This window comes from Natator depressus, chromosome 2, assembly GCF_965152275.1.
Source record: "Natator depressus isolate rNatDep1 chromosome 2, rNatDep2.hap1, whole genome shotgun sequence".
Lineage (NCBI taxonomy): Eukaryota > Metazoa > Chordata > Testudines > Cheloniidae > Natator > Natator depressus.
Window position 1 is genome coordinate 75,126,977 of NC_134235.1, and position 15,367 is coordinate 75,142,343.

The 15,367-nt window shown below is 37.7% G+C and overlaps 1 protein-coding gene and 1 long non-coding RNA gene across 2 annotated transcripts in view; one reads left to right on the forward strand and one right to left on the reverse strand.

The window, feature by feature from the left end:
• The window catches only part of LOC141981437 (uncharacterized), a 69,707-nt gene that overhangs the window by 29,501 nt on the left and 24,839 nt on the right, over positions 1–15,367 (forward strand). The window contains exon 2 of the long non-coding RNA XR_012637775.1: positions 14,564–14,625. This is a non-coding gene — a long non-coding RNA (uncharacterized LOC141981437). The remainder of the gene's footprint in view (positions 1–14,563; positions 14,626–15,367) is intronic.
• The window catches only part of LOC141981436 (desmoglein-4-like), a 33,469-nt gene that overhangs the window by 11,772 nt on the left and 6,330 nt on the right, over positions 1–15,367 (reverse strand). Inside the window, exons 2-10 of the mRNA XM_074943110.1 lie at positions 12,353–12,388; positions 11,794–11,922; positions 10,845–11,000; positions 10,516–10,663; positions 8,207–8,370; positions 7,757–7,891; positions 6,060–6,245; positions 4,186–4,457; positions 1,141–1,283 (exon numbers count right to left, since the gene is read on the reverse strand). Coding sequence (XP_074799211.1) covers positions 1,141–1,283; positions 4,186–4,457; positions 6,060–6,245; positions 7,757–7,891; positions 8,207–8,370; positions 10,516–10,663; positions 10,845–11,000; positions 11,794–11,922; positions 12,353–12,388 — 1,369 coding nt within the window. The remainder of the gene's footprint in view (positions 1–1,140; positions 1,284–4,185; positions 4,458–6,059; positions 6,246–7,756; positions 7,892–8,206; positions 8,371–10,515; positions 10,664–10,844; positions 11,001–11,793; positions 11,923–12,352; positions 12,389–15,367) is intronic.

Genomic DNA, 15,367 nt, shown 5'->3' on the forward strand with positions numbered 1-15,367 from the left:
GAGAAACACAGGCCACATTAATATCCCAAATCAAACTTATTTTGCAACTATTTGCTCCAGAAGCTAGAGCTTTGGACTGTTCAGTAGTATATTTGGAAGACATATCCCCATTTTTGATGGCAATGCTTTGTAATTAGAATCCTTGCTGGTTCTAAATCTTAAAATGATGGTGATTATCATTTATTATTTCAGAGCTATCAAAACACTCAAATCCTCCATGTCTTCAAAGGTGGCAGCCATAAGAATAAATAGCACTCTAGTCTTTGGGTGCAGTACTAGCTGAGTTTAGAAGGCCTGAGCTCAGGACTACCTAAGGTTGATTGATTCATATGTGTTAGTCATACCTGATTTCAACTAACACTGGAGGGAAGGAAACTAGCTACATAATTTTTAGAACATCCTACACCTGCTAATCTTACTCATGTGTGATCCCATTGAAGATACTCCAGTGAATAACGGTTTGCAGAATCAGACCTATATTAGGGCTAGTCAAAAATTTTCCATCTAAACTGATTTTCAGTGGCTAATTTGGTTTTCAGCTAAAGAGTGGCTGCTTTCTGTGCAAAAATCTCAATTTTTCATTAAATATTTCAGCCAAAAACTGAAAACTTTTGACTGAAAATGAGAGTTGCAGTGCCTTGGGGGAGTTGTAGTTTGCTCCTCATGCCCCATTCTTCTCTATGGGAGGGAATACCCAGCTGGATGACATCTCCCACAATGCATCAGAGCCAGAGACTCCATGATGGTCAGCTTCTCCTCATCAACAAGGAAAGTATGATGCATTTTGGGAGATGTAGTCCAGCTGAGGATCCCAGCCCATACAGGGGAATAAGGGACATAAGGAACAAACCTCAGTTCCCATCAAATATGAAACCTCCCATTTTTGGCTGAATTATTTTGGCTTTCCAGTTTCTGTTGAAAAATCAAAATTTTTCTTGAAAATTTTTGATGAAAATTACAGTTCTTTTCATTTTTTGTTGAAGATTTCCATGTGAAAACACTTGACTTTGGGCTAGCTCCATCTTATACTTTTTGTTCAGAGAAATAGCCACTTTAATAGGATAGGAGACCAGTATTATTAGGGCCAGGACAGTTCTATAAATAAATACAAAATGACAAAGGGTAAATCTATTTTCTTACCTCTTGTAATAGCCAGCAACTCTGCTCTGTACAATCCGTTGACTATATAGGATGACTCTCGATCAATAATTTTCTTCAAAGTGATTTCAGCAGTTCTGGAGTTGACGCTGAACCAGGCAGCTGGATCACGTCCCATTATATATCTGTTTTTGGTTTACAAAAACTGCTCAGGATTCTGTTTAATGTAAAGTACTACAAACATGAAAGTACCAGATACTCAGCTGGTATAAATTAGCGTAGTTTCATTGGCTTCAATGGACATACAGCAATTTCCATCAGCTGAGGATGTGGCCTCAAATTTTGTTTTTATGAGAAAATTATTAATTTAACAGTTATACTGAAATAAAGTTTAATGTGTTGGAGAAATACAAATATACTAACAGGTTTTATAGACTATGATGTTGCATAAGAGTACAATGTTCATTACAGCTTTAAAATATATCTTACAGCAGCCTTCACACTACCTTTCCTTTATCCAGTATAATTAGCATGATAGAAAATCGGCCATATAATACAAGGATAATTCTATTCAGGAGATCTGGTGATATTTTAAACCTTGCAAGCAGACCTCATAAAATTTGTCACCAGAATCCCCTAGTATAAGCTCATTACACTGTAATATACTGCTATGTATTTGTTAATTTTAAAATAATATTTGTCACTTTAAGATACTTCCATGTATGCTAAAGTCCGAGTTCTATAGTCCTTAATTAGGTAAATATACCATTGGCTTCAAAAGGAGATTTGCCCGAATAATACCTGAGTATGGATTGAAGGATTTGGCCCTATATTTCCCCAGATCCATGCTGTTGTTAACATGATATCCCAGTCTAATAGTAACGTAGGGCCTAATTCTGCAAACCCTTCCTAACACCAGTGAGTACCACTGAAATCCCATTGAACAGCCCTCTACTAGTATGATATGACATCATATAGTTATATGACTTTGTATGTTATTGTCTGTTCTATGGAAAATTTCCAAACTCTCTCTCTCTTTCTTCCTATATATGTAAGTTTGTATGTATTTAGGTAAATATATAGGCACTAGGAACTAATCCTGCTCCTATGGAAATCATCTGCAAATTATCCTGTTGATAATCTCTATGTATAGACAGACACAAAGTGAAATAAACTGCAAAATTACCACTGATTTCAACAGGAATAAATTATAGGTAGGGTGACCAGATGTCCCAATTTTAAAGGGACAGTCCTGTTTTGGGGGACTTTTCTTATATAGGCACCTATTACCGCCCATCCCCTGTCCCATTTTTTCACAGTTGCTATCTGGTCACCCTAATTATAGGATGAGCTGGTAGCGACTTCTATATTTAAGGTTTCAGAGTAGCAGCCGTGTTAGTCTGTATTCGCAAAAAGAAAAGGAGTACTTGTGGCATCTTAGAGACTAACAAATTTATTTGAGCATAAGCTTTCGTGAGCTACAGCTCACTTCATCGGATGCATTCCTTTTCTATATTTAAGCTACTCTTACCTTCTATTATAAAAAAATGATTGTGATTTAAAAAAATGTCTTCTTCTTCTTATTGAGAAACTAACACCTACATTGTTTGCAGCAGACCTTTCAAATTTGGCAGGGAGAAACCCCCCCAGGCTAGATGAGAGACTTTCGTTGTCTAATTAATTTCTATTCAGGTTCTGCTCAGTTATAAACTGTTAGGCGCTAGCATTTCCCCCCTCTTGCATTTAAGTCTCAGGAAAATTTGGGCAGCTTCGCAAAATAACATGTAACTAAACATGAATGTTCTAAAGAGCTGGGCCCTTGCTGCCACCAAAGCAGTGCACTGAGAATGCCTGGCAGCCACCAAAGAACAGGGAAGTAGGGAGAACACCTGGCATGGGCTCCCCTCTACCAAATTCCCCACTTCATGCTCCAGACCCAGCACATGTCCTAGTAGCCCTTCTCGTGGCACAGAAAGGGGAAGGTGCCCCTCATTTCCCAGGAAGTGTGAGAAAAATTTGGGCTGGGCTTCCCATTACTACTCCTCAGACCCAGGGCATATAATCAATGGTACATTCTTGGGACAAGCCTTTTCCTTCTGTAGTTTAAGTAGTAGAATTCTGTGCTGCAGAGGTAAAAATCCAAGGTTCACCTGCTGATGATACTTGAGGGGACGTGGATAGTTGCAATTGTACACATAATAGAATTTATTTTTATATTTTTCTAAAAAGGAAATTATAAAAAAGCCTCTTTTTTAAAAGAGAGTTATTTAGATTGCAAAATCAAACACTCAAAAGTTAGGAGATGCCAGATTCATGGTTGCCTGTGCAAACTTATTTGACCCCATTTGTGCATATGTGTTATGATATAGTTTTTAAAGACATGATCTCATACTATTTTTTCCCATAAGACTCCAGCCTCCTTCAGTGAATAGACTGGATGCACCAGGTACTAGAATTAAGGATTCCTGGGTGATCATAACACCTACATTTTCTAACTTTCGAGTGCTTGACTTCGCAGAATGTATGTTCTTTTAATGTAGTTTTTTGAATGTAATATATTATAAATCCTCAAAGGACAAACAATTGGATCAGACCAGATAATCTCATGTGACTAAAACCGATTTAGCACCATTGCTTTCCTAGCAGCTAATATTCATTAGGACCAGCCAGCTAGACATTGGCTGGGCAAGGTCCCATACTCATGAAACTATTTGAATTGTCTTTGGCAATACAGGGATGTGATGAATACAAAACTGTCTCTTTGGAATATACATTGCTGTGTAATGTCTTTTAGAAATGAAGAGACAATACTGTTGCTGACTTTCCTATATGCTTCATTTAAAATGTATCTGTTATCATTTAGGATGAAACATTTTCAAATTATTTAAATGGTTATTTATTGCTTTATTTAGTTAGTTTTTGAAATCTTTCTTGTTTTGAAATGTGCATCCATGCCAGGCTCTGATTCTGTTCCATGGTCTGGAATAGAGGATTCCTTCCTCTCCCTGGGTATTCAGGTGCTCACATTATTATTCAGGCTGGATGCTGGGAGAGGATGTTGCTCACAGAGAGTAAAGACAGTCTTACCTGACATTTGATGCAATTTTTCCAGTTTCCTCATCAGTGGCTGTATATACTCCAACAACGTAATTAGACATGGCAGCTGTTGATAAGCTTCTTGGCAGAAAAAAGCTCATTGAAGATGGACTAAAGCTTGGTGGTTCAATCACATTGTTTACATTTATTATTAGGGGTGTTCCACTAACTTGATACTGAGAAACAATTGAATGATGGAATGCAGCTTTGTTTCTAACACCAAAACTCAGTGGATAACTTTGCAAGTATTCATAATTCAGTGGCTAAAAATGTTAGAAACAAAGAAATAGGAACTTAGTCAAATCCATAAACACTCAGTGCATTCATTAATTTTAGATGAATGAACACCCCTCTAATCCTAGTGGATACTCTCTTACTGCCGTTAGAAAGGGATGTCCTTTGACTGGACAGCAGGGAACAGGAGAAGTCCAAAACACATGCATGACAAGGATGGGGGCTGCCCCTACCTTTGGTTCTTTGCAAAGGTGGTTGGGGCCAGCTGATTCACTGCTGTGTGGCCCCTTTTGTCTATTGAAGCAAGCCCAGGATTTTTGAAAGCCACTTACCCTCCAGCTGGGAAGGTATTTTGAGTCAGGGCTGTCTGGGGGAGATCTGCAAAAGGGACTACAGCTAGGAAGCCATTAAAGTTAAAGCTGAGCAGGATCCCAGGACCAGATGCCTGTCCTGCTGAACTCAAACTACACCAGAACACAACTTCTAGTAAAGCTTAGGAATCCAACAGGGTAGACACAATCCCAGCTGCAGCACTCCAAAGATGTCAACAGGAGCAGCCAGGCTGCTTGCCTCATCGCTACCAGCTTGCCCCAGCTCCACTACACTAGAACTCTTACACTGTGAAGGAGGGAGTTGGAGTATACCTGTCCTGTACAGCTCCTAAATGTTATGAGATTGGGGGCTCCGATCCAGCAGACTTAGCAGGGGCAGGAACTCCTCTTCAAGTCTCTTTCTGCAGCTGATATTTTTCTTTGGCCTCCTTGCTATTCTAGTTCTTTCTATACTACTCCTCCAAGCCTCTGTCGGGTCTTTTATGTGCCACAGAAAAGAGATTTATGTAGCTGCTTTACAAAAGGGGAGGATTATGTGAGTATTTGCATAGTCACATAATCACATAGTACATGGGGCTTTGCTCAGAAAACTATTATTCTATGTATCACTCTAAATTTAGTTTTCTAATTCTAAAACCAAAATATTTATGCTCCTATAGAGCATAGATAAGTCATATGCTTTAAGACAAAGCACGTATAACTATTAATAGGGGGAACCTAAAGAAAAAAATCCATATGCTATGCTTAATCAAAGTTACATTAAACTGAAAAAAGCCAAGAAATATAAAGTTAAAATTGACATCCCTTTTTTACTCTTTGTTTTTGCCACAGTGGCAGGAAGGAATGTTAGCGTTAACTTTTATTTTCTTTGCTCTTGCCAATGTGTATTGCTATATGAATAGCATATAGTGGCTATGTAAACCACAGCTCTGGTAAGGAACATGAATAGGGGCATCAAAAGCAAACTACCTGCACAGTGTAAAGACAAGGAGAATACAGTCATTGGCACTATAGGGAGTGTCCTGATGAGAAGCTCTCTCATGGAGGCATAACATGCGCATCCCTTGCCCAGGGTTGCCAGTCAGTGTGAGATGGTTGTGGGATCATAGCCCCTTCCCCAGTTAGGCTCTTTGAAGAAAATATCCAGCTCCACTCTCAGCATAGGATTCTCTTGCATCTTATACACAGGGAGTGCATGATTTGGGGTTCCCTTGCATTTATACACCCCAGCATCTGGCCCTTAATGATATAGAAATGTCATTTTAAAATCTGTGAATTATAATACTTATACATCCTTACCTTAATAACCCTCAGAATACCCTCATTAGTTGCTGGATCTGTTACGAATTCAAAGCAGTTGTCTTCATTGCCAGATATAAAGAAAAATTCTGCCAACCAGTTGTCCGAATACTGTTCATCAGCATCTATAGCTTGTATCCGTAGCAGTTCTGAACTGAGTGAATTTTCCACAATATTTGCTGAATACTAGAATGACAAATGCACACAAGCACTGAAAAGATAATTTGTAATGAAGAAGCACTATAGAGAAGCATATGTTGGTTTTACATTTCTGAAATATGTTATCTTCACAATCAGTACTAGTTGTGAAAATATCATGTGCCCCGCATAGGGTGTAGTTCTGATTGCTGATTCAAATGTGTGTATTGCCTCAGATGTCTGTGAAATCATCCTGGGTGAAGTCAATGGGTGTTTTCCATGAGTAAGGACTGAAACAATCCTGCAGATGGACCAAATTTGTCCCCCACTTCATAAGTATGAACAACCACTGTAGCTGGTTTCATGAGATGCAAAAGGAACCTGTGTATTTGTCATCAGAATTGTGTGTGTAGACCAGAGGCACTGACTTTTGTTTTTGCCAGTGGGTGCTTTTGAAGAGGTGTGTATGTTTTGGGGGGGCACTCTGCAAATTTTGGGGGTGAGGCTATTTTCAGAATATTTACACGCTTCTTTCATATTCTAGTTATTTAATGACAGGTTTCAGAGTAGCAGCCGTGTTAGTCTGTATTCGCAAAAAGAACAGGAGTACTTGTGACACCTTAGAGACTAACAAATTTATTTGAGCATAAGCTTTCGTGAGCTACAGCTCACTTCATCGGATGCATTTAATTATTAGTTATTTAATGTATCTTTATCTTTACTATTTTAATAATGATTCAATTGTTACGAACTACATAATTACATTATCATGAATTACAGTGTATTAAGATCATTGCAATCACCTATAAGCTGTCTTCACTAACAGTTTAAAGACATTATGTCTCACTGTAGCTTTCTGGATGAAACTGTCAGCAGTCTTATTTACATCTAGGTTCCCTGGTATTATTTTGATACACGTTAAGGACAGCTACATTATTCGGTTGCATCTGTCCCATTGATGACTGGAGATAATTTTTAAGTCTTCTGAAGCAGGAGAATGAGTATTCCACAGTTCAGGATGATACAGGCACAGTAAAATGGATTCTTATGAATTTGCAGTACTCTGGAAACACACGGCTGCTACTCTGAAACAAGTGCTTCCAGAGTACTGCAAATGACTCCAAGATGCTTATGCCCAAATAAATTTGTTAGTCTCTAAGGTGCCACAAGTACTCCTTTTTTTTGTTATCTTAATCACCCTGCCTCTGTTTATAAACAAACTCTCTTGCTGCAAGGGCAGAAGTTGTTAGCAGCACAGAACTCACCACATTCCATACTCAAGCTCTGACTCCTGGGTGCTGAGCACCCACTATTTTTTCCCTTGGGTGCTCGACCCAGGAGCACCCATGGAGTCGGTGCCTATGCTGTAGACCATGGGCCAGGTTGTGGAATGCTTACCTATGTTCGTGAACACTTGGTCATGTGAATAGTACCTTTTTGATAGGACTATTCACAGGAGCAAGTTCTCCCCAGAAGGAGTAAGGGCTTCACTGGTTATCTCTGTGATGTTAGGGCACAGAAATGTTAGTGATGCTACTTTTGATGGGAAAAAAACTTACTGAAGTCTGTGAAAGAGTTGGGAAATTATCGTTGACATCAATAACTTTAATAGCACAATTACAAAGGGAGGAGATTCCATCAGCAGCTCCATCGCGGTCTGAGGCTTTCACAACAAGAGAGTAGCTGCTATGTTGCTAAATTGGAAAGAAAAATGAACACATTATTTACAAGTAAAAACATAAAAACATAACGAATAGTAATTTCTTGCTGCTCTTTTCAAATACACCAATTTGTTATAGATACAAATATTTGCTATAATACAGTAAAAACCCATAATGTATCTATGTATTATAAAAAATAAAGCCTTTTCAATCTTCTATTTCACTTTTGTAACACTAAATACGTTACTCTCTCTCTCTTTCTCTCTCTCTCTCTCTCACTCACACACACACACACACACACACACACACTTTCTTTCAGACTGAATATTAACATACTGAAGTTTTTACCTCTCTGTCAAGGAAATTTGCTATATGAACTTCTCCAGTATGTTTATTTAGAATAAACATTGATGCACCTGCAGGTTCCTGACTCTCTATCTTGTAGGCAATTTTGGAATTCAAGTGATTTGGTTCATCTGCATCCGTGGCAATTATTTTCATCACCAGAGTAGCTAGGAATTAAGACAATATCACTTAAATTGGCATAAGAGCCCTATTTTGTTAATTTAAACTACTCAGCAAGACAAGCAGGCATAAAAACAAGAATAAAAAAGGAATAAAAACAACATAAAAAAAAGAATTATATTACCTATAAGGAGCTATGTTTCATTTACTAAGAAAATAATAGAAAGTACTTAATTTAGTAAAAGGGTGGCTATACTTATTACAAGTGAAATCTATAGTTTTGTGATCATTAACATTATTTACGCTCCATGGAAGTGGTTATCATGATTTGATAAGCAGGGGTTTGGAAACTTATATCATCAGTGAATTTTTAAAAAGGTAAAATCAGGATTGTAAACTATTTATGATATTAAGTGATTTTTATTTAAAGATGAAGAGATATGTTAGCAACCCTAGTATTTTGAAATGCTAGCAAATAATCTCACAATAAATTAAGTATTGTGTTGTTTGTTGCAGATGATATACTGCACATATAATCACACTATATTTTTAAAATTGCACTCTGATCTCACATATACATGTAGGCTGCATAAACATTGATGTAAGTTTAGAATAACATAGTAACAACAAATTCAAAGTTTGTTTTAATGAAATCATGAAAATCAGACTTCACCCTGGGGTTTTTTGGAGAACATCTTCATATTCAGTAGTTTATGTTGATGCCTTCCTGGAATTTTGTATATGCATTTTACTTTGCCGTATTAATTACACCAAAATATGCTTCCATATTTGAATCTATCAAATGAGTTAATTTTATTCACAAGGCTTTAAACTGGACAGCTGGGTTTTAAGTTTCCTTAGGATAAAATTTTGCCTTTACTTTCAATGGTTAAAGTAGATGAACTTTGAAATTCTACGACCTGAGTTATGCAGGAAGTCAGACTAAATGATCACAATGGTTCATTCGGGCCTTTAAAAAAATTATGAATACATGACAGGAAGTAGGGGGAGTTCACTGATTTTGTGGCTGTATGTTATCATAGTTGTTGATATCATATGGTTAAACAAATTGCATCATTTTGTGCAATGGGACATGGTAGGAGGAAAAGAATGGGGGCATTTGAAAGGAATCCATGTCCCTAAGCAGGCCTATAGCACATAGTGTGGAACTGTGAAGGGGAACAACCACTTTGCTCTCAACCATCCTCTCCACCCACTCAAGGATTGCCAGGAGGGGAAACGGAACTGACAGAGCCATTAAGTGTCCCCTAGTTTCCTGCTTGGTGCATGGTACACACATGGCAATATGTCCCTTTTTCATAGGAGGGAAGAGAATGCCGGAAGAAGCAGACTCTCCCCCTTTCATTTATTGACTTCCAGGGCTTGACTTCACTGCCTTGTGTTAGAATATGACTTTTGAAGAGTTGAGCTAAGTAAATGATGTTTCCCATAACATTGGGATCAATATAGACAAGGACAAGTTGTGGTCAACATTGAATCAGCTACTTATGGCTAAACCAGGTCACAGTAATCAATTACTTTTAAAAAAATGCTTTCTTAAAAAAGCATTACAAATTAAGATCACATGGAGTAACTTGCAGGATTAGGGCCTAACAGAAAAAAGTTTCTGAATTCTTCTAATATAAAAGTTGGATATATAATATAAGTGTCCATAATTTAAAAAGCAGTAAGTGGTTTTCATCAGATTGGTTTTAAGACACAGTATGGGCTATCAGAAAGTTAGGGCTTTGAACTTTCAAATGTATAGTCATGTGAGTAATCTTTATAGTCCCATTCAGTTCAATGATACTAATGATGTGTGCAAAGATTATTCATGTAAGTAAGGTCAGTAGGAATTCTCTTGGTAGTAAGCCCTGTGCTTAGGAGGAAGGGTTTGCTGTATTAGGACTTTACTTTGCAGTTGCCAATGTCAGCCACATTTTTAGTTATACAAACACATTTTCAGATTAAGACGTACGAGGAAAAGGATATTATATTTACCCTCAGAAACAAGTAATCAAACTTAAAAAGAAAAAAAAGAACCCATTTCCCTAAAAATTTCTAAATGTGAAAAGAATTACTTTGAGAACATTATGAGCAGATGAAAAAAAGCACAGTAATTGTCTTGCAGTCGCCTCTATTGCTATGGCGACTGACAATTGCTGTAATATGTACACAGAATAGTTACTTACTCTCCATAGAGCTTTCTTCAATAGATCCCATAAATGTAGCTTGTGAAAATATCGGAGCATTGTCATTTATATCCAGAACTCTGACTCGAAGTTCAAGAGGCGGTTCTAAATCTATACCAGTAAGTGCATGTTTAGCAAAGCAGCGAATCTGGATAAAGAGGGTTACAAATATATAATAGTTGAAAAGAAGAAGAAACAAACTCAAATTTTGAAAATAATTATGAATTGAAACTTCCCTTCCCTCTCTGTCAGCATTCATCAAAAGAAGGCATCAAGTAAAAAAGAAAGGAGAATATACTGTGCTAATAACTGGATTGTACAACACTTACAACAAATACTGGGGTCAACTCTCGATCAACTATTGATGTTATATTAATTTCTCCAGTTCTTGAATTAATAATAAAGATCCCATAAGGTGGCTGATCAATCCCTATTCCAGAGATGCTGTATACAATTGGCTGGTTTTCTTCACAATCTGATCGAATCTACAATAATAGACAAATGGAAAATATTATGTTTATTACAGTTTACTGAGAACACAAGTGATGGCTTCTCCCCTCAAAAAATCATATAGAATTCTCAGTTACTCTCCTCTTACTCTCCTCCCAGGTCCCGCAGACTGCATTATGCCAGAATTCTCTTTAACATGGTGGGCTGGATGTACCCCCTGAGAGAGCTTTCCAGTGCTGCTCTTTCAGGATATGTCTACACTGCAATTAAACACCCATGGCTGGTCTGTGTAAGCTGACTCAGACTTGTGGGGATTGGGCTGCGGGGCTATAAAAGTGCAGTGTAAACGTTTGGGCTTGGGCTGGAGCCTGGGCTCTGGGACCCTCCTGCTCTTCTGCCCCATTGCCTCCCTGCACACTAGTCAGACACCATCCCAATCCTTGCTCTCAGGGATTCCTCAAAGTGGGTGGGGAAAGAGAGCGCCATTATGAAGTGATAGTGTAGCTGGCATCAGACAGAATCTGTGCTGCACTTCCCAAAAAATGGAGCAGCATTCATGCTCCACTTGTGCTCTAGGAGGCCTCCGTACTGCCCCAAGAACACTCAGTACCACAATCTAGCCCACAGCTTTCTGATCTTATGTGGGTATGGTTATCGCAGTAAAACCAGCAGCTCTAGAGCGCCTTCCCTCTCTTATTCTGCCTTTTTTCTTTTGGACATTCTAGGCAAAATCTATATTTGAAGGTCTCCACCAATTAGCTCAGTTAGGTCTCTAGCTTTATCAGTTTTTCTTTGCAACATACTTTCTAATCAATAAACAACACTTACTTTGGCAATTGGATTCCTCCTTGAATTATCTTCTCCTTCCCTACAAGCTGCAGCAAATTTAACCCATTCCCGTTTTTGCCTTCTGAAGGTTTTCCATCGCGCCACACCATTTTCATTCCATTCTTTCACCTTATGTAGAAAGAGTTCCAGTGTCATGATGACAAGCAGTCTGAATACAGTTGTAATGAATATAGACTGGCAGGATTTTAACAGTGTAAGGTACGGAAGACAGTAGATAGTAAACAGTATGAACATTAGTAGAGACTAATGGTCTGTTTATAAAGCTTCTAGTCCCAGAGCCTAAGCCTGCACATCCTTACTCTTGCAAGTTCTTGCTCATGTGAGTAGTCCGCTGACTTCAATAAGACTAGGAGTTTGCAGGACCAGAACTCTTTCCTTAGCAGGTCACATTTAAGTATTTTTTTCAAGTTGTATGGTCCAAAAATATCTTAGCTTACAAAAACCTTTCAATTCTTTATTTCATTTTTAATGACAGTTACATTTTTCATTTTTCAGAAAATCTGCTCTTTAATAATAACTATTTTAATAAATATATTACCTCTACGTGAAATCCAGTGCTGAAATCCAAGAATACCTGCAAATACAGTAATACAGTTAGTCGAATACAAAGGTTGGGTATCTTTCACTGACAAATCTAAGAAAAATGTACTGAGCCATATTCATCACTCAATCTGTGTGTTCCATACAAGGAGTTCTGCGTGTGACACGAGTAGATATATCCTGAAAGGAGCTGCACAGATGATGAAATTCTTCTTGTCAATAAAAAGCCTGAGTTATCTGGCTTTAAGTGGGTAAAATGTGGGATTGAGAGAGCAAAACCCAGTCCCTACATGCCATTAGGGCACGGGGCTGCAGCAATGCCCCCTCCCTCATGTGCTACCCTAGCACATCCATGACTCTTTGTGAGGAGGCTGTAGAATTGCTATCAGTGCTTGGGCATTCCCCTGACACATGCCCCCTCTCCAGCCTGCTACCATCACTGCTTTCTGTGCCTCTTCTGTACAGCTTCTATGTGGGGCTTAAATGGTATGGAGGGCTTTGTGTTAGCCCTCACATCAGTGTGACTTTACCCAGATTTCTTTTCAAGTTTGGATTAAAGGAGCAATTTCACAATAGATAACTTATGAGCATGTGTTAAATGGTTTGATCACAACTAGTAATAATTTCAGAATGTAAACACTCCAGTTAAGAACTGTGATGTAGCCACAGAAGCTATATAACCAATGGTGTAACACTGCTCCCATTTCAGTCAATGGGAGATTTGCCATTTACTTCAGCTGGAACAGGCACTTCAGTGGGGCTATTTGCCTGGATAAATTGAGCAGAATTTTGTCCTAATGCTACAAACAATGTTCTGGGCTTAGTTTTTTGTTGAAAAAAATAATCAAAGGAACACAAAGCAAAGAGGAACAAAGAAATTAAATTGATCAGAAGAAGGGGTGCTAGTGCCATCATTTCTTATCAGAGAATAATAAGAAAAAGCAAAAGCTAGTTTATTCCATCTTTCAAGAGGGAACTGCTCGGCAAAGGCTCTTTCTGTAAAATTAAAAATTAGGAGCCAAGTATGGCTTATTTGCTGTATGGGAAATAAGTCACTTCAATAAATCATGGTGATTTTGGGGGGGAACAGGAGGAAGATAGTTCAATGCACTTTTTTCCCTTTACTAAGCAAGATGTTCTGATAAAATCAAAAGCAAAGGTCAAGCATTTAACTGATTTACACCCTGTATAAAATCATTGACATCTCTGGGTCATATGGGGGTAAATCATTATGGGACTTGCCTGATATACTAAGACTCCCTCTTCCTGATGCATCAATTTGCATTCCCCAGCCTTAAATCCACCACACATATAAAACATATAACACAACGGTTAATCTTTTCCATTTCTTTACATCTTTATTTCAGTCCTCTACCTAACTTAATTACTCACCAATGTTTATATATTAAAATAATTTGGGGTTTTATATATATGTTTATATATCAAAACAATGCCTGTTCTGTCAAATACTAATCATGTCAAATATATAGCAAAATACTTTCTACACATTGTGTAGGTTAGACATAACATTTCTTCTAGAAATAGGACAATACCAGCTTTTTAGTATCTAAAATAAGAAGAGTTTTCAACATTGTAATAACTGACTTATAAATAGGCACAAATGGAGCTGCCCAGTGATCTAGACTTGGTAAAATGGGCTACTAAGAAATATGATACATAAACTTTAGTTTACAATAAAAACAAGGAGCTGACAATCTTAATGTTCTCAATAATTCATTACATAACAGGGACAGTGAGAACTATTTGTAAAAAAACACAGGACTGAGTAATTGAGACCTGTGTTCCAGTCCTGACATTACTACGGTCTTGTATGACTTTGAACAAGTCACTTACGGCTCCATCTTGCATAGGTCGACATTAAGGTTGTGAGAAAGAGGTGCTGAGACATCATGAGAGCTGCTAAGGATACTCGCCTGATTGCTATTGAAGTTAACTGGGCAAGTAGTATAGAACTGGGCTGTTAGGGCCAGATCCTACCTCCACTGAAGTCAAAGACATTCACTGATTTCACTGGAAGTGCAAGTGAATCCTTTAAAGGCTGCCAACAATTTTATATTTAGAAAAAAATATGAAAATCTGTTCTTCCTCTACTTACCTTCTAAGACCCTGAGACCAGGGATCAGTGTTTTCCTTGCAAGAACTGATCACAACACAAACATCTAAAACTGAGTATTGTGTTCTGCTTTAGCATTGCTGATGTCTTCAACTCCTGATGCTGTGGCACAGACTCCTAAGCTTTATCCCTGGCAGGTAAGTGAAGGATAAACTATTTTTCAAACATTTTTTTAGAAAATGTAATTTATATTTCATAATTGTCTGTTCATAATTTAGAATCCTAATATATTTTTTAAATTAAAAAATTGAAACTTCTTCTTTAAATGTGCATAAACAAAATTAAATAAAAAATTATCTGGCCTGATCTGATTCTGTGAGAGTGGGTTTCTTAAAGAAAGGATTACAAGACAAGGTCCCAGATCTTTTTTTAGAGAGATTTATTGGTGTAAAGGCTGCAGTTGTTCTTACTAGATTCATTCCAAAGTTCACGCCTAGACCAATATACTGGCTTGGTTTAAGTATAGGGGGATAGATTCTGCACCACTCTTCATGTGAGAAGTTCTTACTTATATGGATGTTTCCATTAAGTCAAAGACATTAAGTTCTGGATGGAAAGCCCAGGGAAGTAAATGGAAAGATTCCCATTGAGTTTAGTGGGCTTTGGATCAAGCCCTAACTGAGTAAGGAAATTACTCATGTCAGTAAAGATTGCAGGATCAGATCCAATATGAAGTTGCTTTGAGATGAGAAAAAGCTCAGGAGGAAAGAGCCATTTTTTAAAATGCAACTTAGTTTAGCTAACTATACTCTTAAATATAGTATACAAGTGCAATTTGTACAGTAAAATTATCCGTTCACAGTATCAGTTATGGATTTATGCCCCGATCCTTCATCTCTTTCATGAGAAAGGAATTCTAATGCGAGTGTTACAGGATCG